General features: G+C 50.7%; 1 protein-coding gene across 4 annotated transcripts; it reads left to right on the forward strand.

Moving 5' to 3' along the window:
• Nucleotides 1-38: 38 nt before the first annotated feature.
• Nucleotides 39-26,948, forward strand: VPS37B (VPS37B subunit of ESCRT-I). Of its 4 annotated transcripts, none has more exons than XM_042963114.1 (4): nt 39-236; nt 21,886-22,057; nt 24,025-24,107; nt 24,914-26,948. In XM_042963114.1, the coding sequence occupies exons 1-4, from the start codon at nt 126-128 to the stop codon at nt 25,409-25,411; spliced, it is 864 nt and encodes a 287-aa protein (XP_042819048.1). In that variant the 5' UTR covers nt 39-125; the 3' UTR covers nt 25,412-26,948. The 4 variants fall into 4 exon arrangements, with proteins under 4 accessions (XP_042819048.1, XP_042819049.1, XP_042819050.1 ...); XM_042963115.1 differs by lacking the exon at nt 39-236 and adding an exon at nt 7,498-8,503; XM_042963116.1 differs by lacking the exon at nt 39-236 and adding an exon at nt 19,682-21,085.
• Nucleotides 26,949-27,653: the final 705 nt, after the last annotated feature.

Here is a 27,653-nt window from a genome sequence, read left to right on the forward strand (position 1 = left end):
CGATGACGTCATGCACCAGGGCTGGCGTCACGTGCCCCCCCACTCCGGGGGGCGGGCTTTGAGGGCGGCGCTTCCGGTCGGCGGAGCCTGGCGGGCAGAGCGGCGGCGGTGGCTGAAACGCGGGGATGGCGGGCGCCGGGAGCGAAGCCCGGTTCGCCGGGCTGTCGCTGGTGCAGCTCAACGAGCTGCTGGAGGACGAGGGGCAGCTGACGGAAATGGTGCAGAAGATGGAGGAGGTGGGCCGAGCGGGGGCGCGCGGTGGCGGCGGGGCCTCGAGAGGGGCGCGCGCGGGGCCGGGGGCCCTCGGCGGGCTGGAGGTGGCCCGAGGCGCCGGCGATCGCGGTGCCTCTAGCTGGGGTTGGGGAGACCGAGACTGGGGCTGAGCGGGGGGGAAGCCCCCTGAGACCGGGCTCGGGGGCTGAGCGGGCTCGAGGCGAGGCTGTGAGGCGCCGAGGCTGGGAATGGAGCCTGGAACGGGCATTTGGGGACCTCGGGGGCTGGGGCTGGGTCGGGCATTTGGGGACCTCGGGGGCTGGGGCTGGGTCGGGTGGGACGAGGAGAGAATAGGGGGATGAGATTAGGGTGGGGAAGGTAGGGGGGATTGCAGTGGAGGATTGGGGGGTGACAGACCGGACTGAGTCAGCCAGGGGTTGGGCGGGGGGTTGGGGAGGGCTTGAGGAGAGGGTGGAGCGGTACAGGCGGACTGAGGAAGTAACTGGAGTCTTCGAATAGGTTTTCAGGGGCTAGGTGGACGAGCTGGACGAGAGTCCTAGGGTTTGCTATTTCCAGGGCGAGTTTGTAGGGGCCTGGGTGTCTGTAGCTGACTCTGGGCGGTCGTACTGAAATGGACTTGAGCCTTGGGCAGGGTCTCTGAGGTTGAGGGGCACGAGGCCCCGGACTTGGCCACGTTGGGGTTGGAGGGGTCTGTGTATGTGAGCGTTCCCACGAGGGTTAGAGGGGCCCTGTTGGGGCTGCCTTCTTTTGGAAAAGGCCTTAGTAGGGCCATCCTAGGGGCTTCTCCCTGGTCTTGGGGTGGGAGCAGGAATCCCTTTCCCCGTAAAGTTGCCCCCTTTTGTGGAAGAAGGGAATCTGGGAATCTGGTGGCTTTGCGTCACCGTGGGGCAAAGTGAGAATTCCTGGAGCTGTTTTGGGGGAGAAGATAAGCCAGGGATGGGGGGGACTGGTGGCCAGTCCGCACACGTCTTCCATAGTTGAGGGCCTGCCCAGCCTCTGGGAGGCATATGCCCACTGTGTTCCTGGTTGTGTCACTCCGTCTCTCGTGACCTGCTTTGCTCTCTGCGGTAACTGACTTCACGCTTGCATTTGCGCTGTGAATTGTCTCTTCTCTTCCCAACCCTTCTGGGCTCTTTTCTCTGAGCCGCCCGTCCTCTGGGCCTGGGGTCTCCTCCAGGCAGGTGGACCCAGGCTGATCCCAGCTCTCCCCAGCCCGTTTACCACTCCTGCCTCTTTGTCTCCAAAGTCTGAGCCTTCCCACGCCTACGGGGCTGAGCCTCTGCCCCAGAAGCCTGAGTGGGGGCTCTTGGCTCTCTTTCCGAAGAGGGATTGTTCAGCCCTGAGCCAGCTTCCTTAAAAGGGGGCTTGTGTGGAGGTTGCACATTCAAAATCACTGGAAAACCCTCAACAGATTATTGTCCTGAGCTACAGAGAGGCCACTGTAGTGAGATGGTATCAGTCTTTCCATTAATACACCCCTTGTATTCACGGGCTTTGTAACTTGGCACATAGCACGTTGCTCCGAGATGCAGTTTCCCTCATTTATGGTCTCCATGTGGCACTTTCCATCTCCGAGAATAATAAGTGACAAAATCCATCTTTCTTGACTGAAAGAGTCTCATGTCTCTAAAGAAATAAAATCTTTGCTTAGTTTCTCTGCTTTTCAGTTGCCGGGAGACCTTTTGTTGTGTGTCGGCAGGCATCCTTGTGCTTTAATGATAAAATGACAGGTATTTTTTCCTGACGTGTGATCCCACCTACAAGTTATTTTGCTGTACGACTGTTCTATTTGTTAGAACAGGATACTGTATTTATATTGGCGTAGTTATACCGATTATATTCTACAGTAATAGAAATAAGCTGCTTTTTAGTGGAGGGAAGATTGTGGAAAGAGGTGATTCTCTCAAGTCTGAGGCTATTAGGGACAGCTTGTTTCCTCTACCTAAGAAACTGGGGATTATTACATGAAGGGAAAGGCAGATAAATCTAGCAGCAGAACTTTTTTTTTTTTTTTTTTTTTTTTAGCGAAGGTGACCGTCATACCAGAGTCCCCTATACAAATGCGGACGACTGACGTACTTGATTAGGCCACATAATTCAAGTTAAATTACTCAGCGGTACTTCAGGGCGTAGTGCTGTTAAAACAAGGAAACCGAATGAGAAGACCAAAATACCCTAGCCAGGCAGCTCAACGAGCAATAGTCACACTTAGCAAATCCTGTTCCCCCAGTCACATGTGGCATGTTTCTGTAGGAATGGGTATAACATGAACAATTAAAATTGTGGCCATGGTCCTTTGACTCAGCTGTTAATGTTAGGCATTGGTTTATTTCGGGGTAGTTGGGAGACACAGGAGAAAATATTCTGTCAACTGTCCACTCAACCAGGTGGAACTTTCAGACTTTGGACTCCTACACTCCAGGCCGGACTTGGCCATTTCGCAGCTGTGTGATTCCAAGGAAGTTAATCCACCTCTCTGAGCATCTGTTAGAGAAGGCTAACATGAAGTTTATTTCATAGAGTCGATACGGGGATTATGTGAGATAGCGCGTGTTAACACAGCGTGTAATTAGTGCTCAATAAAGAGTGATTGCAATTACTAATAATCACCTAGTTCTTTTTAGGAAGTTTACTGCCAGTCATCAATACCAGGCCATCCTGACAAGTTCATAGCGTCTTATTTCAAGAATGTTAAGTAAATTTCTATTTACCATTAGCTTAAGAAACAGCTTATCTTTCTGTGGTCCAAATGATTATGTATCTCAGCAGGTCCGAGGATGAGATTGTAAACGGAACAGGCCTTTCCCAGCATAGAATCTCTTAATCTGAACCAAAGGCTTTTTTTTTTTAAATTGGCAGAAGGAAGTGTTTTAAATTGTAGAGTAAGACTTCTTCAAGCCTGAGGGGATATTTTGTGGCGGCTGGAAAGCGTGGCTAGGTTTTGAAGGCATTCACTGTTAGGTTTAAATACAGCCGTGTATTCTGCTTCACTTACATTGTTTTAATTGTGGTGTGTGAGCTTTAGTGCAGCTCAAGACATTGAAATCGTGCTGGAGCTGGAGCTGTTCTCTTTTTCGGTGCCCCCGTGTTTCTCTTTTCCTGTTGGTCCCGTCCACTGTGCAGTTCCCTAAATGCAGCACCCTCCCTGGTGATCTTTGCTCTTTGCTTTCGCTGTGGGCTAACGTTTCATATGCACACATTTTATTTTTATTTAAAGTTATTTTTACATGGCAATGGAATGCGCCTTCTTCTATCCGTCCACATTAACCCCGGTGGACTTACTGGGCACTCCCTTAAAAGGAACTGTCGCTTAGGGGATTAGGCAGCTAAACCGCACGTCTTGGGTCCCGTCTCCCCGTGTGCTTCCGGAGGGAATGTCGGTCGGTCGTTGCTAACGGATAATTCCACCCAACTAAGGATTCAAATTCAGGATCTCTGTTCCTTTGGCAAGTGAGAGTGCCCACATGCAGAAACACCGAGGGTCTGAAAAACAGATTGTTTTGTGGAAAGAGTCTGGTCTGGGAGACGCTGTTTCCCTAAGGCGTGTTCTGGTGTGATTGGTTTGGGGCTGCAGAGCTACTGCGTGAATCATAATGGCTCATTGAAACGTACTGACCTTGCTTTAAACCCAGGGACTGTTTCCTCAACACCAGCTGAGTGCTGGTGGGACTGGTTTTTCGAAGTTAAAGTTTAAACGCTTTGAGAGTCTGCTAACTGGAGTTTGTTTCTGCTCACATTGTGCAGTCATTGCGAATGCAGAGGCTTCAAACTTCTAGGTTTCAGTATTCTCTTCTGTGGACTTACTGTTTTAACTCTTGAGTAAAAACTTACTGTGCCTGGGAATATTTCCTGAAATTCAGTTTTATCTGATTTTATTTTTTTTTAAGTTTATTTATTTGTTTTGAGAGAGAGAGAGAGAGAGAGAGCGAGAGAAGGAGACAGAATCCCAAGCAGGCTCCATACTGTCAGTGCAGAGCCCGACATAAGGCTCGAACCACGAACTGAGAGATCATGACCTGAGCCAAAACCAAGAGTTGGACGCTTAACCGACTGAGCCACCCAGGCACCCCTGATTTTATTTTTTAAGGAGGCATTAAGATTCATGAAAAGGGGTGCCTGGCTGGCCCAAGTCAGTAGAGCATGTGACTCTTGATGTCGGGGTCATGAATTCAAGTCCCACGTTGGGCATAGAGCTTACGTACATACATAATTTTTTTTTTTTTTTTTTTTTGGTAATGTAAGGAGCATAGCCGAGACTTGTGTGACCTTATTTCAGTTACTTAAACTCTCTGTGCTTTGGTTCCTCCACTGTAAAGTGAGGGTGGTCCCCACACCTGCCTTTGAGCGTTCTTGTGAGGCTCAGTGGAATAGCAGGTGAAGGCAGGCAGTACTTTGGCACAGAGGGGGCTTCAATAGAGGCTAGCCCCCTCTCGTAAGAGATTTTCAGAATTGTTAGACTGGCTGGCCTAGGTGAAATCTGATCACTTGCTCTCTACTTGCATTGATTAAAAGTGTGGTGGGTGTGGTGTAGTACAGAACCGCCTTTCGATACAACCCACGGACCCTCCTTGAAAACAAAGGAGGTGACAACAGTAACCTACTTCATAGGGTTTGGGTGGATTAAATGTGATAAGTACATAGGACGCTTTCTCTGGTACCTAGCACAGTGAGCACTCAGGAAATTGTTATTATTGGCTAGTATTGCTGAAACTAAAAGGCATCCTATCCTGGCTGCCGTTTCAAGAAGATTCCATTTCAGTTTCACAGCTATGGAGCACTAACTGTGCAAGACGTGTTAAGGATGGAAACACGAATAGGGCATAAACCCCGTATTATAATTTGGGGAAGAAACCACGCACACAGACCTTTACAGCCCAAGAGCGAGTAAAAGGTAGAGAGTTCGAGTTTGGGAAGACGAGCAACGTGTGGAGGATGGGTGGTGGTGCTGGCTGTGCAGCAGTGAGGACGTACTTCACCGTGGCTCTTGAAAATGGCATCTTCTTATATATATTTTATCATTTTTTAAAAATAGAGAATAAGGGGGCGCCTGGGTGGCGCAGTCGGTTAAGCGTCCGACTTCAGCCAGGTCACGATCTCGCGGTCCGTGAGTTCGAGCCCCGCGTCAGGCTCTGGGCTGATGGCTCGGAGCCTGGAGCCTGTTTCCGATTCTGTGTCTCCCTCTCTCTCTGCCCCTCCCCCGTTCATGCTCTGTCTCTTTCTGTCCCAAAAATAAATAAAAAACGTTGAAAAAAAAATTTAAAAAAAAATAGAGAATAAGGAGGCTGCATGTGAATTGTAAATGACATCGAAGGTCAGATGAAGAGAGGCTCTCTGGCGAGTTTAGTTAGGTCCTAGTGCAAGAGATGGACTTTGATAGGTGGGTAAGAGTTAAGAAGGTAAAGGATCAGATACAGTAATGCCTCTGAAAGGGTTTAGAGTAACGTAAGGAACATGTGTCTACCTGCCACGCGGCTTCGGAAGTAAACACTGTCAACCCAGTGAAAAGCCCTCTTTGTGCTCCATCCTGGGCCCGACACCCACTCCACCCCCAGCCACTGCCTTGAATTAGATATTTATTCTGAGTAGGATTTTGAGAGCTAAGCATGGGCAGTCAGGAAGAAGTGACCGCGAGGGTGCAGTCCCAGAGCAGGAAAGCATGGGACAGGCTTTCTGACTGGCGGGTTACCAGCTACTTGAGCCGGATCGGATCCGCGCATGAGCAGGGAAGTGACGGGCAGTGATGGGGAGGGAGGCTGGTGTGCCGTGTGCGCGCCGAAGGCCGTGAGTTTGGTAGCGGTGAGTTTCCGTGACTTTCTGGAGCAGAAGAACAGTATGATCAGAAGTACTCTTCAGTACGGTTAAGCTGGCCGCAGAGTAGGGGCCGCGTGGGTGCGGGAAGGTTCAGGAACGGCCAGGGTGGAAGTGGAAACCCAGGTGAGGAGAAGCTGGGGTTTCAGCTGGGTTTCTGGGAGCGGGGACTCCAGCCTCCTCAGCTTTGCCTTCCACATGCTCGCCCTGCCTCCTGCATCACGGGCACACAGTATCTTTGGGGACCTCTTCTGTGGTACTTGTCACATATTTTGTAAGTCATTCGCTTCCTTGTGGCCCCATTTTGTCACTTTTGTCTTTGTGTCCTTGGCACGTAGGTACTGCTGAGTGCAGTTCACTGGCTTCAAGTGGAGATGAGTAAGAGTGGGGGGGAGGGGAGAGGGCTCACCCAGACCCTGCCTGCCAGCCCAAGAGTGAGGGACCGGGTGGGGGGAGGCAGGCAGGTGGAAACCCGGTTCCGGAGCTCAGGGGACCAGTCAGCTGAGATACAAGTCTGGGGGCCAACTTCCTTCAAGAAGAAAAGTTTGAAAGGCCGCTAGGAGTAATTAGTGGGTTGGGAGGAAGAAAGAGGTACCATCGAAGCACAGGGAGAAACGAGTCTGGTATTTTCCAGACAAGTTGACATCCTGTTACAGTGCTTGTACTGTATCAGACTAGTCGAAAGAGGAACCTGGATTTAGACTGAACTGTTGGAGCATCACGTTGTCCTGTCCACAACTGATGTGCTCTTGAGCTAAGCCAACTTTGTTGTTTATAGAAGGTCCTGCCTTCTGATGGTTCGGATTATGACCGTTTGACTTCGTGATGGTGCAGAGCTCAAAAATGATACACATTCAGTAGAAACTGCGCTTGGAATTTTGGATTTGTCTTGTCCCAGGTTAGCAATCAGCGGTCCCATCCTCTCGTGATGCTGGGTAGTGGCCGCGGTCAGCCATGCGGTCAGGAGGGTTGACAGAGCTGAACGCGGACAGCCACCTGCACCAGTGTCCGCTCCATTTGTCACTTTCAGTACAGTAGTCAATGACATAAGATAGTCAACACCTCGTTATAAAATGGGCTTGGTGTGGGGGCACCTGGTTGGCTTAGGCGGTAGAGCATGGGACTCTTAATCTCAGGGTTGTGAGTTCAAACCCCATGTTAGGCATGGAGCCTAGTTACAATGGAAAAAAAAGTCTGTGGTAGAGGATTTTGCCCAATTGGAGGCTTATGTCCGTGTTCTGAGCGTCTAAGGTGGGCCAGGCTAAGCTATGATGTTTGCTAGGTTAGGTGTACTAAATACATTTTTGACTTAGTGATATTAAAAAAAAAAATTTTTTTTAATGTTTTCATTTTTGAGAGAGACCGAGCATGAGCGGGGGAGGGGCAGAGAGAGAGAGGGAGACACAGAATCCAAAGCAGCCTCGAAATCCGAGCCGTCTGTCCGGAGCCCGACGCGGGGCTCGAACCCCCCAACTATGAGATCACAAAGTTGGATGCTTAACCAGGCACCTCTTTATGATGGTTTTTTGGGACGTAACCCCATTGTAAATGAAGATCTGTATTTGGCTTTTATCACCGTATTTGTAGCGGAATGTTTGCTGTGGGGATGAGCCCGGTAGGTGTGCAGTTCAGGGTTTTCTGTAACGACTTGTGTGTCAGCCACTGTTGATGTATGTAATGGCTGGCTCTCAGAATGTGCCGAGACAGGAGTTCTGGTTGGCTTACTTCCTCCCTCTGCTCTATGGGGTTTTTGGATTCCACAAAAACTACCTTATTCAAGAAAACTTATCTTACCCAGTGGTAGAAAGGCAAAGGAAAGTCCTTTGCAGAACTTCTTCCTAGGGAAGAATGCAAGCGGAGAGGAAGATGTAGCTTTGTTGTCATGGGTTATGTTGCAGTATGTCAAGAGAAAGAAAGCTTTTGAAATCGTTTCTCATGGAATTAGGAGGAATATTGTCCACTACTGTGCCAAAGAGTTCTTGTCAAAAGCAGATACTTGAGTAGCTCGTTCTGTTACAGGCGGTGTCATAGTTAATGTTTCTTCCAAATTAGATCTTTCATTATCACCAGAGGTGGAGCCACCAGGAGTGGCACCTGGAGGTTATGTCCATATCCGTTGCCTGGTGCCCCGGTTGGCAGAGGGACAGCGGAAGTGCTAATTAGTGTTTGCCACCAGACAGCAGCTTTCATTAGCGCGAACACAGCTGAGGTCGAGCAAGGTTATTCATTACTCAACTTTTATGGAGCACTTTGGGGATATGAAACCACGTAGTTTTCATCTTCTAGGATTGCGCATGTACACAAAAGTCAGTTACAGATGTCGGAGGTGTGAAACAGCGGTGGTGGGGACGCCCTAGCCGGAGGGGACTCAGCAAGCCTCTGCGGGCCGGGGGAGATCCACGGAGAATGTTCCCTTGAGGAGATGACTAATGTGCTGTGATTCAAAGGAGGAGTTAACCAGGTAACGAGGGAGAAGGGCTTCCAGCCATGGGGGTGGACACAGGAAAAGCCTAGAGAGAGAGGTGCAAAGGGATATTCTAGCCTTGCCGGAGGGATGAGGGCGGGGCTTGGTGGGGGAAGTGGCCAGAGAGGCAGGCAGAGACCAGATGGCTTGATCCTCTCGGCAGAGGGAGCCACCTGGGAGTGCTGTGTTCACAGTTGTGACTTAAATGGGTGGTTCAGCCAGCCCCAGGGTTTGGGGGATGGATTTGAGGAGGTGAGACCAGAAAGCAGGGAGATCCGTCGGAAGCCTGGAAAAGATGCTTGATTAAAAAAAGATCTTTGGGCAGCCGAAATCGCTGACTTGGAAGCTCACACCAGGCTCCTCGCAGGGCTTGTTGAGTCTTGTCTCGCACACCGTTCAGATGGAGACACGCCAGGTCATATGGTTTGTGTGTCCATGGCAGATTTTCAAAGGGTGTAGGGAAAGACGAACAGAGCCAGTAACACCGTCAGGAAATAAATGATAGAGAAAGAGGAAGCAAAAGTGATAAAAAGCTTCACAAAAAATGTAAGGTCAGCTCTTAGGCATAGTGGTTAAAGGTGGGATTTGGAGGACACCTGGTGACTCAGTCAGTTGAGCATCCGATTCTCGATTTCTGCTCACCCAAGTCACAATCCAGGGTCTTGGGATCCGAGCCCACTCGCTCTCTTTCTTTAAAAAAAAAAAAAAAAAAAAAAAAAGATGGGGTTTGGGTTCCTGGGAAACCCTGGGCACCATTACCCTTTCTAAATATCAGTTTCCTTATCTTTAAAATGGGCATATTATAACAATGGCCTGACAGGTCGTTCTGAAGGCTAAACAAGGTGATGATCGTAAACTGATGAACAGGGCGCCACAGGGCGCGTGGCAGTAATGGAAATAACGGCAGTTTTAATAAAGTGGTCGGGGCTGTTTGGTTTAGGGTTGCATTTCCCTTACTTGTCCTGGGGCCCTGCTTCTGTCAGTGGTGATTACATTAAAAGGATCTCCATGGTAAATAAGTTTGGGAAACCAGTGGTTAAGAGGGATTTTTGTTGTTTTGCCTTGTTTGGTTCTTACTGTTAGGGCCGGGCGGGCGTGTGGTAAAGCTCCAGAGGGCGGACACTGAGCGTGTCCCGTTCTTACTTGGTCCCAGAACTGGCGGGACTAGCTTCCCTGGGGCATGCTTTGGCAAATGCTTATTCAGGGGATAGATGTGCCATCTGCTTCCATAGCCCACGGGGACTGGTGTTTCACAGACAGCATGGTAGTTACTTGGTATTCATGATGCCGGTTCTTGGTCATCAGAGGCTGGCCTGCATTCACATACTCCGTTTAAGAACACGGGGAATATATAGTATTTCATTTGTTTTGAGTATATGGCATTTCAGTTTCGGATTCCAACTAATCTTTAAAAATATTTTTACATGTTTATTAGAGAAAAATTCAGAAATGAAGAAAAACAATCATGTGTGATACCAGCACCCAGACATAAACCCTTATTAACATTTTATGGGTTTTTTTTTTCATGTTTTTTCCCCCACTGGGATCCTTCTGTATGTAGAGGGTGTGTGTGTGTGTGTGTGTGTGTGTGTGTGTGTGTGTGTGTGTTAACCTAAAGTTATGCTCTGGGCATTTTCTTATTTTTTTGTCATTTTTTCTTTTTAAGTAATCTCTTCACCCAGTGTGGGGCTTGAATTTATGACTTTGAGATCGAGAGTCGCATGTTCTACCAACTGAGCCACCTAGGTGCCCTGATTTTCTCATTTTCTATCAGAATATTCTTATATGGGGGCATCTGGGTGGCTCACTTGGTTAACCCTCTGACTCTTGGTTTCGGCTCAGGTCATGATCTCACCGTTCATGAGTTCGAGCCCTACATCGGGCTCTGTGCTGGCAGCATGGAGTCTGCTTGGGATCCTCTCTTTCCTGCTCAGGTGTGTGTTCTCTCTAAATAAATAAGTAAATAAGTACATCCATCCATACATACATAAAACAAAAAGAAAAGAATATTCTTATATGGCAGTGTTTTTAGTGGCTGCATGATATTTTATAACTTATGATAAATATCATCATTTTTGTGACCATTCCCTCATTGGATATTTCATTGCTATCATAAATTGTATTGAAATTAACATCTTTAAATTTAAATCTATTAAAACATCAAAAAAAATTTAATTTTTATTTTTTTAATTTTTTTTTTTTTTTTAACGTTTATTCATTTTTCAGACAGAGACAAAGCATGAACGGGGAGGGTCAGGGAGAGGGAGACAGAATCTGAAACAGGCTCCAGGCTCTGAGCTGTCAGCACAGAGCCCGACATGGGGCTCGAACTCATGGACCGCGAGATCATGACCTGAGCCGAAGTCGGATGCCCAACCGACTGAGCCACCTAGGCGCCCCCAAAAAAATTTTAAAATGATTAAGTCTTATGTATCTAGGCAGGTTTTTTGTTTTGATTTTAGTTAGAACATCAAATTCCCTACACCAGATAAAGTTGCAGGTATTTTTTGTTATGAATATAAGTAGAATAATTTAGGGGTAACTGATTATTCTTTGACTAATCCCTTTCTCTACCCACAGACTAAAAGTATCCCACTATTAGAATAGCATTTTCTCATAAGAAGATGAATAATTTAAATCATGTGACAGTAAATTGTATCCATTAAACTGAATTCATGAGTCAGGGGTTGGAAAGTTTATGTCATGATGTATTTCAAATGTAAAAGCAAAATTGTCAAACATGTAGTCTTCACATAATTCAGGATCCACCTGGTTAGGCATTTTCTTATTTTGCATCTGTGTAAAGACTGTCCTAGAAAATTCTCATACATGCACTTCTTGTAAATTGGGGGTAAAAGGAAATAGAAAAGAGGAAGAAGAAAAAACAAAACAAAACCCTGTGCTCTTACTAAACAAACGATTGCTTTGGTGGTTTGTCCTGGCCAGGATCTGCTAATAAGAAAAGCAGAGTTTATAAATTTTCTCTCTTCCATAAGGCTCTTTCTTTTTGAGGAAGGGATACAGCCTTGACGACACCACCTCTGTGTTCGTGATCAGGTTTCTGGACATTTCTGCTCCCAGTGCGGTTGAGTCCAGGACCTGGCCATTCTGGTTTCTTTGTTACAGTAATTATTTCATTAAAATACTGTGGCAAAAGCTGTAAGCGAAAGGACCTCGAGGGAAAACTACCTGGAGGGAAAACTGAGCTGCTTGCCTTGGAAAGAGTTAATAGAGTTAAAAGGTGTGCTAGAAACAGACTTGTTAGCCAGTGAGGTGTGTTCCAGGCTGGGGGAAAACAGAAGAATTCCAGGATTCTGCTCTCAGCTCACTTGTCCAGTGTCTTGAAACCCTCCCCATCACAGGATGTGGTCTGGATGAAAAAGAACTTTTGGAACTTGAGCTAGTGGACCCTTTGTCTAAGAAAAGACCTTTGCCTTACATGAAGAAATGGACGGATGTATATCTTTAAACTTCTGTGTGTTTAGTGATTTATTGCTTTAACTGAACTGCTCAGCTGACCAGCTAATTGGTTCTGATAATGTGGAGTGAGGGCTTCTCAATAGCTTCCCTGACTCACCTGCTGAGACTCTGATTCCGTAGGATCAAGTGTAACAAGCCCTTTGAGGAGACTAGGGACAAAAGCAGTTAATGTGATCAGTTTGGGGGTCCTGTCCTGCCTTCTGTTCCTCCCTCCTCTCCCTGGAGTCCTCAGGAATTGTAAGGTCAGTGATATACTAGGAAAGTAACATTTTCTAACACGTGAGAGTTGTCACAACCCATCACACCTATTATATTTCTTTATTATTGACATCATTATCCACAAAGTGGGAGGTCCCCCCCGCCCCCGCAAATATTAGGAAGTACTCTTCCAAGGGGTAGGGGGAAACAAAGCACCCTGGTACCTCGAGAACTAGAAGATTATCAAATTGTGTTTCTTTGAGACCATTTAATTCTTCTCTGGGACTAGTCCATTTATTTTCAAACGTAGTAGCTCTTTGCATGTCTGTGGTTAGTTGCACGTAAAGTGAATGTCATACCGATTTTTAAGGTGCAAGCCAGCTCCATGTGGGAAGGAATCGTTCGTCTATATCGCATTGCCTGCTACTTTGAGTGCAGCAAGTTTCATCTCAACAAGGAATTTGAGATCTTCAATCAAAAATAGCAGTCTTTATTAATCTAATATGCTGTCTCTGTTGAGTGGGTTGTTTTGGGGGAACATTTGATAAGCATCTGGTAAATTTCTTTTCCCGTGTGGGCTGTCGCCTTGGTGACACACAACCCACGAGGTGGTTATATTTTAGAACAGTTTCATAATGCTCGACAGTTCTTTCACTGTATTTTTGAGTTTTCAGATCTTTAATTTTGTGAACATGTTAAGCAGTCCAACTCTGCACCTGTTAAGTTTTTTTTATTTTTTCATCTTGGGGTTGAATTAAGCCACCTCTGCAGCACACCTCTGGGATATTGTGGGCTTGGATTGCAGGCTTCCCTGAAAGCCTGCATTTAGTGGGAAGACTGCAGAAAGAGGAATTTGTCACTGGCAAGGTCTTCACTGAATGGAAGATGAATTTGGGCTTTCTAATAGCTGTTGATATTAAACCCTAGGCTTAAATTGCATGTGACCTTGGTGATACTTGTCCTAAAATTAATCGGTGAGCTAGATCAAGATATTGTACTCAATAAAAGGAGAGATTAACCTGGCTGAATACGTGCCAACCTTTTGGTCGTCTGATCCATAAGCTTGTGTATTTAGAGTCTGAAGGCAGTCTAATGTTTTCTACTGGTAGGAAGGTACAGGAGCTGAGATTTATTTTGTTCTTCGTCTTTATATTACGGCAGCTTTCAATTTAATTTTATCTGGAGAGGAAAATAGAAAAATCGAAACGAATTTCCCACCAAAAGCAGCCAGCATTTCTTCAAGAAGGGCTGGTCCAGATCAGGGGCAGCAACTGTGCAGATGAGTCTGGGACCCCTTGTTCTACAGGAGGGCTGGGCGGCGGGGGGGGAGCGGGGGCGGCTGGCAGTCCTCTGGGGTATGTCAGCTTGAGACCCAGCCCGAAGTGTCTCCCACCAGCCATGGACACTTTGATCATCAGGAAGATTACAAACTGCAATTGATTGAAACACAAAAAATACAAATCCTGGGGGCGCCTGGGTGGCTCAGTGGGTTGGGCGTCTGATTTTTCTTTTCTTTTTTAAATTCAAGCTAGTTAACATACAGTGTAGTCTTGGTTTCAGGGGTAAAACCCAGTGATTGATCTCTTACCTATGACACCCAGTGCTCATCCTGAAAAGTACCTTAATCCCTTAATGCCTGTCACCCATTTACCACCCCCCCCACCCCCCACAACCCTTAGTTTGTTCTCTGTGCTTGAGAGTTTCTTATTGGGGTGCCTGGGTGGCTCAGTCGGTTGCGTGTCTGACTTTGGCTCAGGTCATGGTCTCACAGTTTGTGGATTCAAGCCTTGCGTTGGGCTCTGTGCTGACAGCTTGGAGCCTGGAGCCTGCTTGGGATTCTGTGTCTCCCTCTCTCTCTGCCTCTCTCCCACTTGGGCTCTGTCTGTCCTTTTGTCTCTCAAAAATAAATAAAAACAAACAAAAAGAGTCCCTTAGGGTTTGTCTCTCTCTCTGTTTTTATCTTGTTTTTCCTTCCCTTCCCCTATGTTCATCTGTTGCGTTTCTCAAATTCGACATACAAGTGAAATCATACGATACGTCTTTGACTTATTTCGTTTAGCATAATACCCTCCAGTTCCATCCACGGTGTCGTAAATGACAAGATTTCATTTTTTCATCGCCGAGTAGTAATCCATTGTGTATATACACCACATCTTCTTAATCCATTCATCAGTCAATGGACATTTGAGCTCTTTCCATACTTTGGCTATTGTTGATAGTGCTGCCATAAACACTGGGGTGCATGTACCCCTTCAAATCAGTTTTTGGAAAAGAATTTGGATAAATTTCTAGTGTAAATTGCTGGGTTGTAGGATAGTTCTATTTTTAATTTTCATACTGTTTTCCAGAGTGGCTGCACCAGTTTGCATTCCCACCAACGGTGCCAAAAGGTTCTCCTTTCTCCATGTCCTCGCCAACATTTGTTGTTTCCTGCGTTGTTGATTTTAGCCATTCTGGTAGGTGTGAGGTGGTATCTCCTTGTGGTTTTGATTTGTATTTCCCTGATGATGAGTGATGTTGAGCATCTTGGGTGGGCGTCCGGCTCTTGATTTCAACTTAGGTCATGATCTCACAGTTCGTGAATCTGAGCCCCGTGTGTCGGGCTCTGCACTGACATTGTGGCGCCTCCTTGGGATTCTCTCTTCCTTCTCTGCCCCTCTCCTGCTCTCTCTGTGTCTCTGCCCCCCCAATAAACAAACCTAAAAAAAAAAATCTGTTACATAATGATGATGCTCCCCCATAGTCATTTTCAGAGGTTGCTTGGGCATTAATTCAGTCTTGTCAAAGTTGGGCTTAAAGCAGGGGTGGGGGATGGTGGAAACAGTTATAAAGGATTTCAGATACTCAGCCAGACAAGGCAGAAGCTCATTATAAGAGGAATTCAAGCCAACACATGCAGAAGTTGAAATTAGAATATTGTTAATTTTAGTAAGGGTGCTTAAATTAGAATATTGTTAATTTTAGTAAGGGTGATGATGGCATTGTAGTTAAGTTGTAAAGTTCTTCCCCGTAAAAGATACATATTAAAGCTTTTAAGGGTGAAATGGTAGGATGCCTGAAATTTACTTTAAAATACTTCAGGGGAAGAAGAAACTTCAGGAAAAAAAAAGGGAGGAATATCTCGAAGCAGGATTGACAAATGTCACTAACTGTTGAACCCTGGAGAATGTGCACGGATTCTTTATTCTCTCTCTCCTTTTCCTTTGTGTTTGAAAATATCCTCGGTAAAAAGGTAAACAATAATAGAAATCTAGATGACTCCTGGTACTTGAAAATGGAGAAATGATAGACCAGTTCTATGCAGTGGACAGATGCTACGGCATAATTCAGGGCATAATCCTGTAGAAAACACACTTGGGAGACAGAATATCCTGACCCTTAACCTCATGGCTCTGCAGTTACTGACCCTCTCAAGACTCTGATGGTCTCTTAAACCTCCCCGAGATGGTATTTCTTTCCCGAGTAAAATGGGGGCAAATCCCCCCCCACCCCAGTTAGAGGATTAAATGGAGATAATGCATGGAGAGAAGGTGGCACAATGCCAAGCGTGCAGTAAGTGCTCCATAAATGTTAGTAAGTACTGTTGAAACATGCAGGGTGCTGACAGAGTCATTTTCACATCACCAGTATCTTCAAGTTCACCTATATTGGGATTTTTTTTATTTTTTATTTTTTTTAATTTTTATTTTATTATTTTTTTTTTTTTTTTGCCTTTTTCACTCTTAAGCCTTCTTATTTGAAGAGCAACTATGGTCTCTGTTCAGGGCTGCAGTACAAGGGGCCTGGCGCCCCCTGAAGTTGGGCAGTGTGATACTCACAAGGCCTGCCTACACTTGGGGTCATGGGGACAGACTGTTCTGGTTACTGTCTCCCCAGAACCCCTCAATAGAGGTGCTTCATAAGTATTTCTTGAATGAATGAATGAATGAATGAATGAACGAACGAATGAACGAACCACTCAACCAACCAACCAGCCATCGTGTTGGAGCATTTCGTTGTGGCTGTTACGAGCTATACTCGAGGTACTGAAGTTTGAGTGTTTTTTAAAAATAGACATGTAAATTCTAGTGGCTTCAGGCTGTCCTATCGTGACACTGGGCCCCCCCCCCCCTCACATTCTGACATGCTGTCCAAGAGGAAGAGGGCTGAATCTCAGCTGAAGAGGAAGGAGTTGTGTGAAGCCTGTCTGTCTCTAACATGTCTCCATGTGTGTTGCGTATCTCTGCAGTGAGGGGTGGTTTTGCTTCAGAGCCATCTGAGGTTTTCCACTGTACCCTATAGAAGTGTCTGCTTTGGAAAACATCCACTGGAAGCTCAAAACTTTGACCTCACACTGGCTGGCAGGGCACTGGCAGTCCCCCGTCCTCGTTCCGGTGCCTCTCGTTCGTGACCATTGCGTATGTCACCCAGAGGGGAGTTTATATCTGTTTTCTTCTAAACCGACTTTATTTTCTACCACACTTACCAACCCAAATTAAGAAATAATGGTCAGGGGCACCTGGGTGGCTCAGTCGGTTAAGTATCTGACTCCTGATTTCAGCTCAGGTCATGATCTCATGGTTTGTGGGATCGAACCTCTGCGCTCAGCACAGAGCCTGCTTGGGATTCATATTCTCTCTCCCCCTCTCTCTCCCCCTCTCTCCCCCTCTCTCCCCCTCTCTCCCCCTCTCTCCCCCTCTCTCCCCCTCTCTCCCCCTCTCTCCCCCTCTCTCCCCCTCTCTCCCCCTCTCTCCCCCTCTCTCCCCCCCTCTCTCCCCCTCTCTCCCCCTCCCTCCCCCTCCCTCCCCCTCCCTCCCCCTCCCTCCCCCTCCCTCCCCCTCCCTCCCCCTCCCTCCCCCTCCCTCCCCCTCCCTCCCCCTCCCTCTCCCCCTCCCTCTCCCCCTCCCTCTCCCCCTCCCTCTCCCCCTCCCTCTCCCCCTCCCTCTCCCCCTCCCTCTCCCCCTCCCTCTCCCCCTCCCTCTCCCCCTCCCTCTCCCCCTCCCTCTCCCCCTCCCTCTCCCCCTCCCTCTCTCCCTCTCTCTCTCCCCCTCTCTCCCTCTCTCCCTCCCTCCCCCCTCTTGCTCGCTCTCCCCCTTTCACTTTCTCAAAATAATAATAGCATGCATTTGAGGTAGCACGTGCCTGCTACAAGAGAGCTTCATGTATTAATGTGAGCATCGCAAGAGATAAAGGGGTCTTTACATTTCTTCTTGAACAAAGCATGTATAAAATGCTTTGTTTTCTTTGTGTGTGTGTGTGTGTGTGTGTGTGTGCGTGCGTGGTGTGTGGTCCTTTCTTAAAATGTACTATTGAAGTATAGCTGACACATCGTGTCGTGTCAGTTTCCGGTGTGCCATGTAGTGATTTGACACTTGTGATGGCCAGTGAATAATCTATACGATTAGCATAGTCCCCGTCTGTCCCCACACCACGTTGCTACGATATTGTTGACTCTGTTCCCTATGCTGTATTTCTCATCTCCGTGACTGACTTCTTTTATAACTGGAAGTTTGTATCTCCTAATCCCCTTCCCCTAGTCTTGAAACGGCTTAATTTTCTAGAGCCTCTGCTCTTCCAGTTCTAATATCTAACAGGCTGTATTAACCCTTTTTTGTAAACTTAAATATGCTTGTAGTAAATCAAGCACTATGTCCAAGTAGAAAGAGGAAAGTTAAAAACATTCACAGGTTGCTGCTGTCAGTCTAGGGTGAACCTCCTTTCAGGCGGCTCTTGGGTAGACAGATGGGCAGAAAGAGCTGTATAATTGGGGTCCTGCTCTAAATGCTCCAATCCTGCATCTCGCTTCTCTTGGATTAGGAGCAGAAAAAGAAACTGAAGTAACCCTGAGTACGTACTGAAAAATGTTCCCTTACCGCAGACCGATTATTTCCTGAAAAGATCTCTCTATGGTTAAGAAAAAGGATCGTGAGAACCATCAAGAGGTCGGCAGTAGTGTTTTCAGTTTCAGGTGTCTAGGCCCCTGCGAGCGTCTCCGAGTTCCGGTTCAGATTCAGCCACAGGCGCTGAGGCTGGAGTCAGTCTTACGGGACCTGGAGAGCTGGGCCATGTGTCGTCCAGAGTGACTGCCACTTGGGCCTGCTAAGCGTGGGGTGCACGTCCCCATGGGGAGGGCCCCTGGGCCTGTTCTGGCCAGCTCTCCCCGTTCTCCTCTGCTTCGCAAACGATGGAACAGGACTGGGCGTTTCCCCTCCCGTCTTCAGTTGGCGCGGTGGAAAGGAATATTAAGGAGGAAAGCGTCTTTTTCGGCATCTAATGCAGCATCAGAGGTGTGTTCCGGGAGGCACAGAAGTGTTGGAATCCAGGCCGTTGTCCCCACCACCACTGTCCACTGGAGAGTGCTTTAGGTGTGCCCTGGGTGGCCACTTAGAACTTACCAGTACTTCCTGATGTAAAAACAGCTGAATCCCCAAAGGCTATACAGTCGCAGCTTCAGTTGGCTCTTTCGGTGGCTGGTAGCTTACACTTCGCCCGTATGCATCCCGTGCAAGCCACCTTTGGATTATAGCCTGTGCTGCTCTCTTCTGGGACTTTCTAACATGCAGGAGAAGTGATGTCTACCTGATTTAGACCCTAGGAGAGTAAGATTTCTTTAGATCTGCTTTACGCTGAGACGGAAGCGGTGGCACTTAGCTGTATGCTGGAACCCCCCGGAGAGCTTGGGAAAACCCGCCCGGGCCCCTCCTGGAGGGTTCGGCTGGTCCAGAGTTGGTCTGGGCACTGTCCGCATCAACACCCCCCTCCCTCGGGACTGTCAGGTCCGGCCGAAGTCACGATCCTTCAACGGCACGCTAGAATTACGTGCCTCATTGGACGCCAGTGCCTTTCCAGGGGTCCCTTTGCAGACCTGTGCCCACAGCGGTGCCTCGGGTGAGGACGGAAATCCTGCTTCGGCATGAGCCTCCGATCCGGCTTGAGACCCCCACAGACGCTGTCTCAGAGGACTTCATCAAGGGAGCCTGTCTCCATAAAGGATTTGGGGCATTTGTTGCTTGATGTACACAGCTTTTTTTTTTTTTCTTTTAATCCCCTCCATATTTTGTTACCCATCTTATTTGCTGGGCCTGGCCTCAAGAGACTGGCTTTTGGGGGGTGGGAAGGACCTCTGGTGCCGCCAGCAGCCTTGGACCGGTGGCCCACGTGTGCTAGGTGCTTGGCACGCTAGAGACGACAGGGTCCCTTCTGTGTTAGTATTCCAGTGGGGGAGGCTGTGAACAGGGAGACGATACTTGCTGACTGCAGCTTGTGGCAGGGAAGAGGTGGGTGCTGTGACTGAGGACGTAGCGCCGACCCGGCCTCCCCGTGAGGAGCCGGCGGGAAAAGCAGACCTGAGCTCCAGAGGCGGTGGAAGGAAGGGCTGGGGGTGCTCTTGGAACTGCCCGGGAAGACAGGTGGGGGGACCAGGCCCCCCCCACCGTAGTCAGGGCATGCTCCGTTCCGTTCCGTTCCATTTACGTCACCTGGGTTTATGTGATGAAAGAAGTGTTCTCCTCTCCGTTCTCCAGACCTAACTCTGGGCCCGGCAGATAATAGTTGCTCAGTAAATGTTTATTGAACAAAGAATTAAGACTGAGTCAGAATGATGGCCAGCGGGCGGGGAGCCAGAGGTCCCTGACCATGGCCTTGAACACCTGCCGGTTCTCAGCTGGCAGATGAGATGGGTTGGGGGGTGGCGTGTAAAGAAACTCCCCAGCAGTTTGTTGACTTACAACTAAACATTGAATCTTGAGGTAACTGTAGATTCACAAGCGGTTGTCAGAAGGAACAGGGATCCTCTGTGTCCCTCACCCACTCCCCCCAGTGGGAGCACCCATCCCCAGGAGCCCCCTTCCCACGGCCGTCCCCCAGCCACTCACCTGTCTCCGTCTCTGTGACTCTGGCGTTTCGAAAGTGACGTATACCCCGAATCCTAGAGTGTCCGACCCTTTGGGCTCAGCATGATTCCCTGGAGCGTCATCCAAGTTGCCACGCGTGTCAGGCTTTGTCCTTGTTAAGGCTGAATGTTCTGTGGCCTGGACGCTGTGCGCTTTGTGCAGCCACCCACCGCGGAGCGACAGCTGCGTTGCCTTGGGTCCTCGGCTGTTCCAAATAAAGCCATTTTGAACGTTCACGTGCAGGTTTTGTGTGAACATGTTTTCATTTCCCCCGGGGCGAATGCCCAGGAGTACAATTTCTGGGTCGAGTCGTCGTTGCATGTTTAGTTTTAGAAGAAATTGCTGAGCTCTTTTCCAGAGTGGCCATACAGTGGTTTGTGTGTGTGTGTTCTTTGCAGTGGCTTAACAATCGAAGGAAAGACTCTTCTGCAGGATCGGGATACAACTGCACAGGGCAGGGAGCTGCTGCGTGGCGGGAGGTGGCGGCCCTTCCGGAACCCCGTTTACACCAGGGCCCCAGACTCTCCAGCGGCAAGAGATGAGAGTATTGGTGCTGCACTGATTTTGTAGTGTTGAGCTAGAGGCTCAATTTTCTATCTTAATTTAAATTCCATTTTAAGCGGAGAGGAATCTTTAGGGCCCCTGGGCGCAGCTCCTGGGTGCGGGAGATCCGGATTCTGTGTCTGCTGTAGGGAGCCCCCCGGCCCGGGTCCAGGGCTGCCGCTGTGTTCTCTCCCTTCACCTTCACCTTCACGGAGGGGGTGCACGTGCCTCGCGGAGCTGGACTGACGCCTTGGCTGGGCGTGGCCAGGACGGAGGCAGCCCAGTGGGAAATCTGCACCCAGACTCTCAACAGGAAGGAAGTGCAGACGTTCGGCGAAAATAGCCTGGGTGGGGTAGCAGCAAATATCAAGGGGAAAACGAGATAAGTGGAGTCGTGTCTCAGTAGAGCTGCGAGAAAACAAAAACGCGGCTCGATGGGGAAGGACTCTGCCCTGCAGGAACTCCAGCTCCAGACAGGTTGCTGTGGGTGGGTGGCGGCGGCCGAGGCGTGTCACTTGCCAGTCCCGGGGGTGCCCCATGGGTGTGGGTTTGGGGGTTTCCTTTAAATAACGTGGCTTGCTAAGTCTTCCTGGGAGCTCTTTATCCTCAGGCCTTCCATCTCCTCATCAGCCCTGGGGTCTGGGCACGTGGGCTTCTCTACCTCCCAAATGGCGCCTTGGCCCAGCTTTGGGTCTGGAGCTGGGTGCTGGGAGGACTCTGGCCTTCCCCTCAGTCGAGGAGGAGCAGGAGGTGGGCGTGGGAGAGAGAACAGGGTCATGGCAAACAGAATTCTTTCCCAGGGGGTGTCGGGCTTTCGTGTTTGATCCCTAAGCCTGACGACTGAGCCTGAATTGACCCCATGCCAGCTGGTCCTCCTCTGTTAAAAGTGATTCTTTGACTTCCGCTGGAGCAGCAGAAACAGGTTTTGAACAAATCTAGCCCTAAATCTTTACAGCTGTTTATTCTTGGAAGCACAATGGCGGCAGTAAGGGATTCCAGTCACAGCACGGCTATTGAAGCAAAAGGCCTCGACGAGTCACAAGACAAAGCCTGTCTGCAAATCGTTGGAAAGGAAGTGGCTTTGCTCTTTAAGAACAGGGAGCTGTGTCCAAACTAGAAACCCAGAGGGGCTGGAGTCCGGGCTGGGAGCGGCCCCACATGTGGTCCCAGCCTGGCGAGCAGCCAGACGGAAGCAGATGTGGTGGCTGCTGAGGGTGGGGCACAGGAACCTCGGGGGACTGGTCCGGGAACTAATACTTGCTTCTCACCATCCTGTGTTCCTTGCAGACGCAGAATGTTCAGCTTAACAAAGAAATGACGCTCGCCAGCAACCGGAGCCTGGCAGAAGGAAACCTTCTGTACCAGCCTCAGCTGGACGCCCTGAAAGCACGTTTGACCCAGAAATACCAGGAACTCCAGGTTCTCTTTGAAGCCTATCAGATAAAGAAGACCAAATTAGGTAACTTTTTCAGGGTGATCCTCCAAGAATAAAGAGTTGAGGGAAGGACACATTTTCAAGCCGTTAGATTGCCAGGAAAGAAGTATTATTATGGAAAAGTTTCAGATTAAGACCATGGTTAATGCCACAAAGAAAAAGTTTATGTATGGAATCATTTCACCTGTTTAGAAAAGAGACTTAACCACTTACAAATTCATTTTTTTAATGTTTATTTTTGAGAGAGTATGATTAGAGGAGGGGCAGAGAGAGGAAGACAAAGAATCTGAAGCAGGCTCGAAGCTCTGACCTGTCAGCACAGAGAGCCCGACACAGGGCTCGAACTCACACACTGCGAGATCATGACCTGAGCTGAATTTGGAGGCTTAACTGAGCCACCAGGTGCCCCGAGACGTAACCACTTTTTAAACAAAATTTCACCTTCTCCAAACAGTGCAGAAAAGGGTAACTTTCTTATTCAACAAACGTTTTATCCTGTGGAGTTAGGTCCTCAAAGATAGTGTTGACAAATATCCATCATGGGAACTTTTGATTCTCTCTTAAAAATAAACATTAAAAAAAAAAAAAGGTGACCGGGGGAGGGGCAGAGAGTGGGGCTTGAACCCACGAAACCGTGAGATCATGACCTGAGCCAAAGTCAGACACTTAACAGACTGAGCCACCCAGGCACCCCAGGAACATTTCATTAAAAATTTTTTTTGTTGTTAATGTTCACTTTTGAGAGCGAGACAGAGCATGAGCAGGGGAGGGGCAGAGAGAGAGCAAGACACAGAATCTGAAGCAGGCTCCAGGCTCTGAGCTGTCAGCCCAGAGCCCCACGCGGGTCTCAAACTCACGAACCGCGTGATCACGACCTGAGCCGAAGTCGGACGCTCAACCGACTGAGCCGCCCAGACGCCCTGGAACATTTCATTTTAATGTCGTGGTTACACCGACAGTCGTTACGAAGAGTGGTAGGAACTCAGTGTCAAGTCCTAGGGCTTGAGGTGGCTTTCGAGGGGGCGGAGATAAAGAAAAGGTTAAAAATGCAGCCCTTCCGTGAGGTGGACACATCCGATGCTGAGACTTGCGCACCCTCCAGAGCCAGTCCTGGTGACACCCGGCGCTGCCCGGGAGCCCTTCCCTTGCCGGGAGGAATGTAGATGGGTTAAAACCACCTTGGGGGGAGAGTTGTTGGGCAAAACCTGCCTGAACGCAACGCGTGCTCACTCTGGGACACAGCCTGTCTGCCCCTGGGGCCGCCCCGGCAGTGGCGGACCTTCGTGTCTGTCCACGGGGACGAGAGTATTCTTGTGTGGCTTTATTTATAGTAGCTGAGTTTGGGAGCCGTCTGGATTCCCGTGTCCAGAATGAAGGGAGAGTAAGTTAGGTCCACACGGTGGACGCCGAGAGGGGCGGGCGGTGGATGTCAGAGACACGGTGCCGAGTGGGAGGGACCGGCACGCGTGTGACCTGCGTACGTGAGGCTCCCAGCCAGGCCGAGCTTCCACAGCGGGGCCGCCTCGGGGCGGGCTCTGGGACTGGGCCCCCGGAGCCTTTGTGGATGTTCTACGTCCTGATCTGGGTGGTAGGTGGGGTTTATGCGTTTGTAAAAGTGCAGGTCACACGCTTCAGTTACGTACACCGTGTAAGTTCTCACTCAGACACGCAAAGGAAATCTGCGTGGGGTGACGAGTGGTGCGTCATGTTGCTGGGTCAGGGCCCCCTGTGGTCGGGATGGGGACACGGGGGGGTGCGGAGGAGGATGAGTGGCGTGGCCCCCAGTTTCCCCCTGCTTTTGTCCTGTGTGCTCCTCCTCTTGGATTTTAAGGCTTTGACTTTGAGCTTCCTGGAAAGCCAGTTCTCGGCGTGTGACTCTCCCAGTGCCTTTCCAGTTAAAGTGCTCGCTCTTTGGCAGGCGGGTGGCAAGGAGTCGGGGGGGGGTGTGAGTGGCTGGCTGTCCCTGCTCTCACACCTCTTGCTTCTTCCAGATAAACAGTCGAGCAGCGCTTCCTTGGAGACCCTGTTGGCGCTTCTTCAGGCAGAAGGAGCCAAGATTGAGGAAGACACTGAGGTAAGAGCCAGCTGGTGCCGGGTGGATGGGGGGGGCAGTGCCCCGGGGCGTGGTGACCGGGGGGCCAGTTCCTCCAGGGGGGGCGAGTGCCACGCCTCCGTGGCCAGGAGAGTCTGGTTCTCAGGCCAGGGATGCACACCCTACGGGGAGTCTGCGCCACGGCCGCCGGTGGCTCTGAATCGGGGGGCAGGGCAGAGCCTGGGAGACGCGGCCACTCAAGCACCGGAGGCCTGGGTCTCCCTAAGTGATAAGGTGATGAGTCAGGGTCAAAAGTCGTGCCGTGTAGCAAGCTGGGGCGGGTGGCAGGTTGCCAAGTTAGGCCACCGGGGGTGGCGGGGAGTAACCCCTGGGTTTCTTGGGTGGGGGCCCGGGTGGGCGTGAGCACGTCTCTGTCCTGCTGCCCCTGTAGGGGGTGTGTCTGTCAGGGCGCAACCAGAGGAAGGAAGGGACTCCGGCCGGCTTAGTGGGAAGGGGGCAAGTGGGTATGGTGGCTTCCTCTGCGCCGGGTGGACCCACAGCTCAGGGCTGCTGAGAGGCCCCCTTGATCTGAGGCTGGCTCTCCCTGAGGCCGTCCAGCTTGTGGGGTGGGGCGGGTGGTCAGGGCCAGCCCACCTCTGTCCCCTTCTCTCTGTGGAAGCTTGGGGGGCTCCTCGGAGGTCAGCCAGGGTCTGCCCCGTGGAGCACGTGGCAGATGGGATCGAGGGGGAGGGGGTACAGGTGATGGAAGCTGGGTGGGGTGGTGGTGAAGGAAGTTCCTTCCCCAAGGGCTGAACCGTCCTTCAACGAGTTTCTCCTGCTTCTTTCAGAACATGGCAGAGAAGTTTCTCGATGGAGAGCTTCCCCTGGACTCCTTCATCGATGTCTATCAGAGCAAGCGGAAACTGGCCCACACACGAAGAGTGAAAATCGAGAAGCTCCAGGAGCTGGTGCTGAAGGGACAGAGACTGCCACAGGCCTCGGTGCCCGCCCCGCTGCCACCCAGGGTGCCCGAGCCAGTGCCCGCTGCCCCCCTGCCCTACCCTACCTCAGAAGCCAGCGGGCCCCCCTCTGTGCTACCTCGGCGCATCCCCCCGCCGCCTCCCCCGGTGCCTGCAGGACGCTTGGCCACACCGTTCGCCACCGCCATGGGCTCAGGACAGGCCTTTCCGTACCCTGGATCGCAGTGTCCTCCCCTGCCCCCCCGCGCGGGCCTCCCCGGCCAGCAAGGATTCTCCGCACAGTTCGTGTCTCCGTACCCGCCCGCTCTCCCCCAGAGACCCCCGCCCCGGCTGCCTCCACACCAGCCGGGCTTCATCCTCCAGTGAGTGGCCCCGTCCCTCCGGGGAGCCTGCACCTGCTGGCCAGGGCTCGGCACACACAGGCTGCGAGGACCGGGGGGCCGTGGCCCTGCGCCAGCGCCCCCGTTTGTAGAACTGTAGGTCAGTGGTAAGTAGACGTAGACCCCGGTTTTGCACCCAGGTGGTCGTGCGTGCGGGGCCTCAGCCTGGCATCCCCGCGGCCGCACCGGCTTGTGTTCTCGGTAGGATTTCTAAGTCTCCTAGTGTTGATGGACTCCTGAGTCGGGGGGGGAAGCCTCCCTCCCTTCCCACTTAAAATCGTGTTCCTCCCGTTGCAGCTTTATTTCATAAGCTGCGTCATCGTTCCTGCTTTGTGCACAAAAGACAGTGCTGTGTGGCCCTGCCCGCCGCTGTCCCTGGTGAGGGTCTGTGAGGTGGGCTCGCCTGGAAGGTGCTTACTGAATCGGTGGGCTGGGGTGGCCAATCGTCCCTCCCCCCGAACCTGGATGCTTCAAAGCCACGTGCAGGGTTTGCACTCGGCCCCCCGCCAGGTCCGGAGGCTGGGCACGTTGCAGCCGGGCCGGGGAAGATTGGTCCGAGCCGGACTTTGCACAGCAGACCACGTCCTCGGCTCCTCCTCTCTCCCCCGCCTCGGGCCAGCCCCTGACGGTTTCTACGAAGAAATACTCCCCCCGGTATTTTTACTATGTAATTTTCCTGTTTTATATTGGGAAAGAAAACTTTTTTGACACAAGACCATTCAGGGAAACTTTATAAAAACGCGCATTTGTTTTGAACAGATTGAGGTGCAGAAGCGAATGCGATTTCCTTTCTTACAAGCAGTGTATGGTCACACCTGTGGGTGCCTGTGCTGTGCCTTAGTTTCCCCTGGTGCCAATGAGGGGCCGTCCATGGCTCCCCCGCAGGCCCACAGGCTGGGCAGGCCGAGGGGTAGCTCTCACTACTGGCTCTGTGTTCCCAGAGGGGCTTGTCCAAGGTCGTCGTGTTGCAGGTGGAAGAATTCTGTCCCGTCTTGAACCAGGATACTCGTAGCCAATATTCTCTGCCTCTGATTGGGCCTCAGGGTGGGAGGGGGACAGAGGGAGTCCGGCAGCATGGCGTCATGCTTTGGAGAAAGCCAGCACCAGGATGGGCAGACGCTCTGGGAACTCCCCTGGCTCCTCCCGGCCCTCTGGGCTCTCGCCTGCCCTGGTGACAGACTGGAGGCAGTGCTCAAACGGGGTCTGTCGCAGCAGGCCAGAGGCGAGGCCACCAACCTGTGTCTTCAGTTAGCATATGGTTCTCCTGGACTGTCACAGCCGAATGGGCTGGGCGTGCCTGCCATGTTTTGCGAATCTGGAGATCAGGGCCCGCCCCTCCCCTCCCCCGTACCTCTGCTGCCTCCCCCGAGGTCGGTGGGGGGACGCCCACAAGCCCACACGGGGTGGAGCCAAGGGCGTGAGCCCGGTGTCGATGTGGTGAAGGGCTGGCCTCACTCCAGGGCCAGGCCTGAGCTGGGGTTGTAAAGCTGTAGGACCCTTTTTAATAAACAGGATTAACAACAGTTCTGTCCTTTATTTATCCGGGGCTGTTCGTGATCTGTGTGGTTCTAGAGTATCACTGATCAGAATTCCGACCGCGAAGCTGCCTTGTGCGTCGAAGTTAAAAAGCCACCCACCCTCCTTGAAGCGTCTGCCTTGACCAGGGTCCCTGGCACGGACAGGATAAAAGGCTCGATTGTTTCCCACCTCCTGCCCTTCACTCGTGTTCACGAAAAGGCAGTGCACTGCTCCCGTGTCACAGGGTGGCTGCACTGCGGCCGTGGTTGCCCTCTGGGCTTGGTCGCTCCCTGGCCCTGACCGCACGGTCACCGGCACAGACTGCATCGCCGAGGGAAGTGATGGACATTCTTGGCTTGTTGCAAATAAGTGATAGAATCGAGTGGGTGACATTTCGTCCTGGAGAAGAGGACCCCTCCCACCACCCCAGACTTACTTGCTCCCCTCTCGAGGCTGGAGAGACCCTGCGGGTCCCCTCTGTACCCCCTGGGTGGGACCGTGGACCAGGGCCTGGGCATCTGGGAAGGACCTTCCTCGTTGCACTGCTCGGAAGGCGAGCACGGAGGACACCCCCGTGAAGCCCTCCTACGGGATGCCATTGCCTGCGCGTCACTGCACGGGGAGGACGTGCCCGAGGCACCGCTGGGGCTTTCCCGGGACGAGGAGGAAAGCCTTTCTGGAGACATCCGTGTGCTTGCTTGAGAATTTGT

Source organism: Panthera tigris, chromosome D3 (genome assembly GCF_018350195.1).
Source record: "Panthera tigris isolate Pti1 chromosome D3, P.tigris_Pti1_mat1.1, whole genome shotgun sequence".
NCBI classification, from domain to species: Eukaryota; Metazoa; Chordata; class Mammalia; order Carnivora; family Felidae; genus Panthera; species Panthera tigris.

Bases quoted from the DNA above. Each gene is read 5' to 3' on its own strand.
- VPS37B (XM_042963114.1), top strand. From the start codon at position 126: ATGGCGGGCGCCGGGAGCGAAGCCCGGTTCGCCGGGCTGTCGCTGGTG. The intron at 237-21,885 runs GTGGGCCGAGCG...TGTTCCTTGCAG, and splicing joins TGGTGCAGAAGATGGAGGAG to ACGCAGAATGTTCAGCTTAA. The intron at 22,058-24,024 runs GTAACTTTTTCA...TGCTTCTTCCAG, and splicing joins GATAAAGAAGACCAAATTAG to ATAAACAGTCGAGCAGCGCT.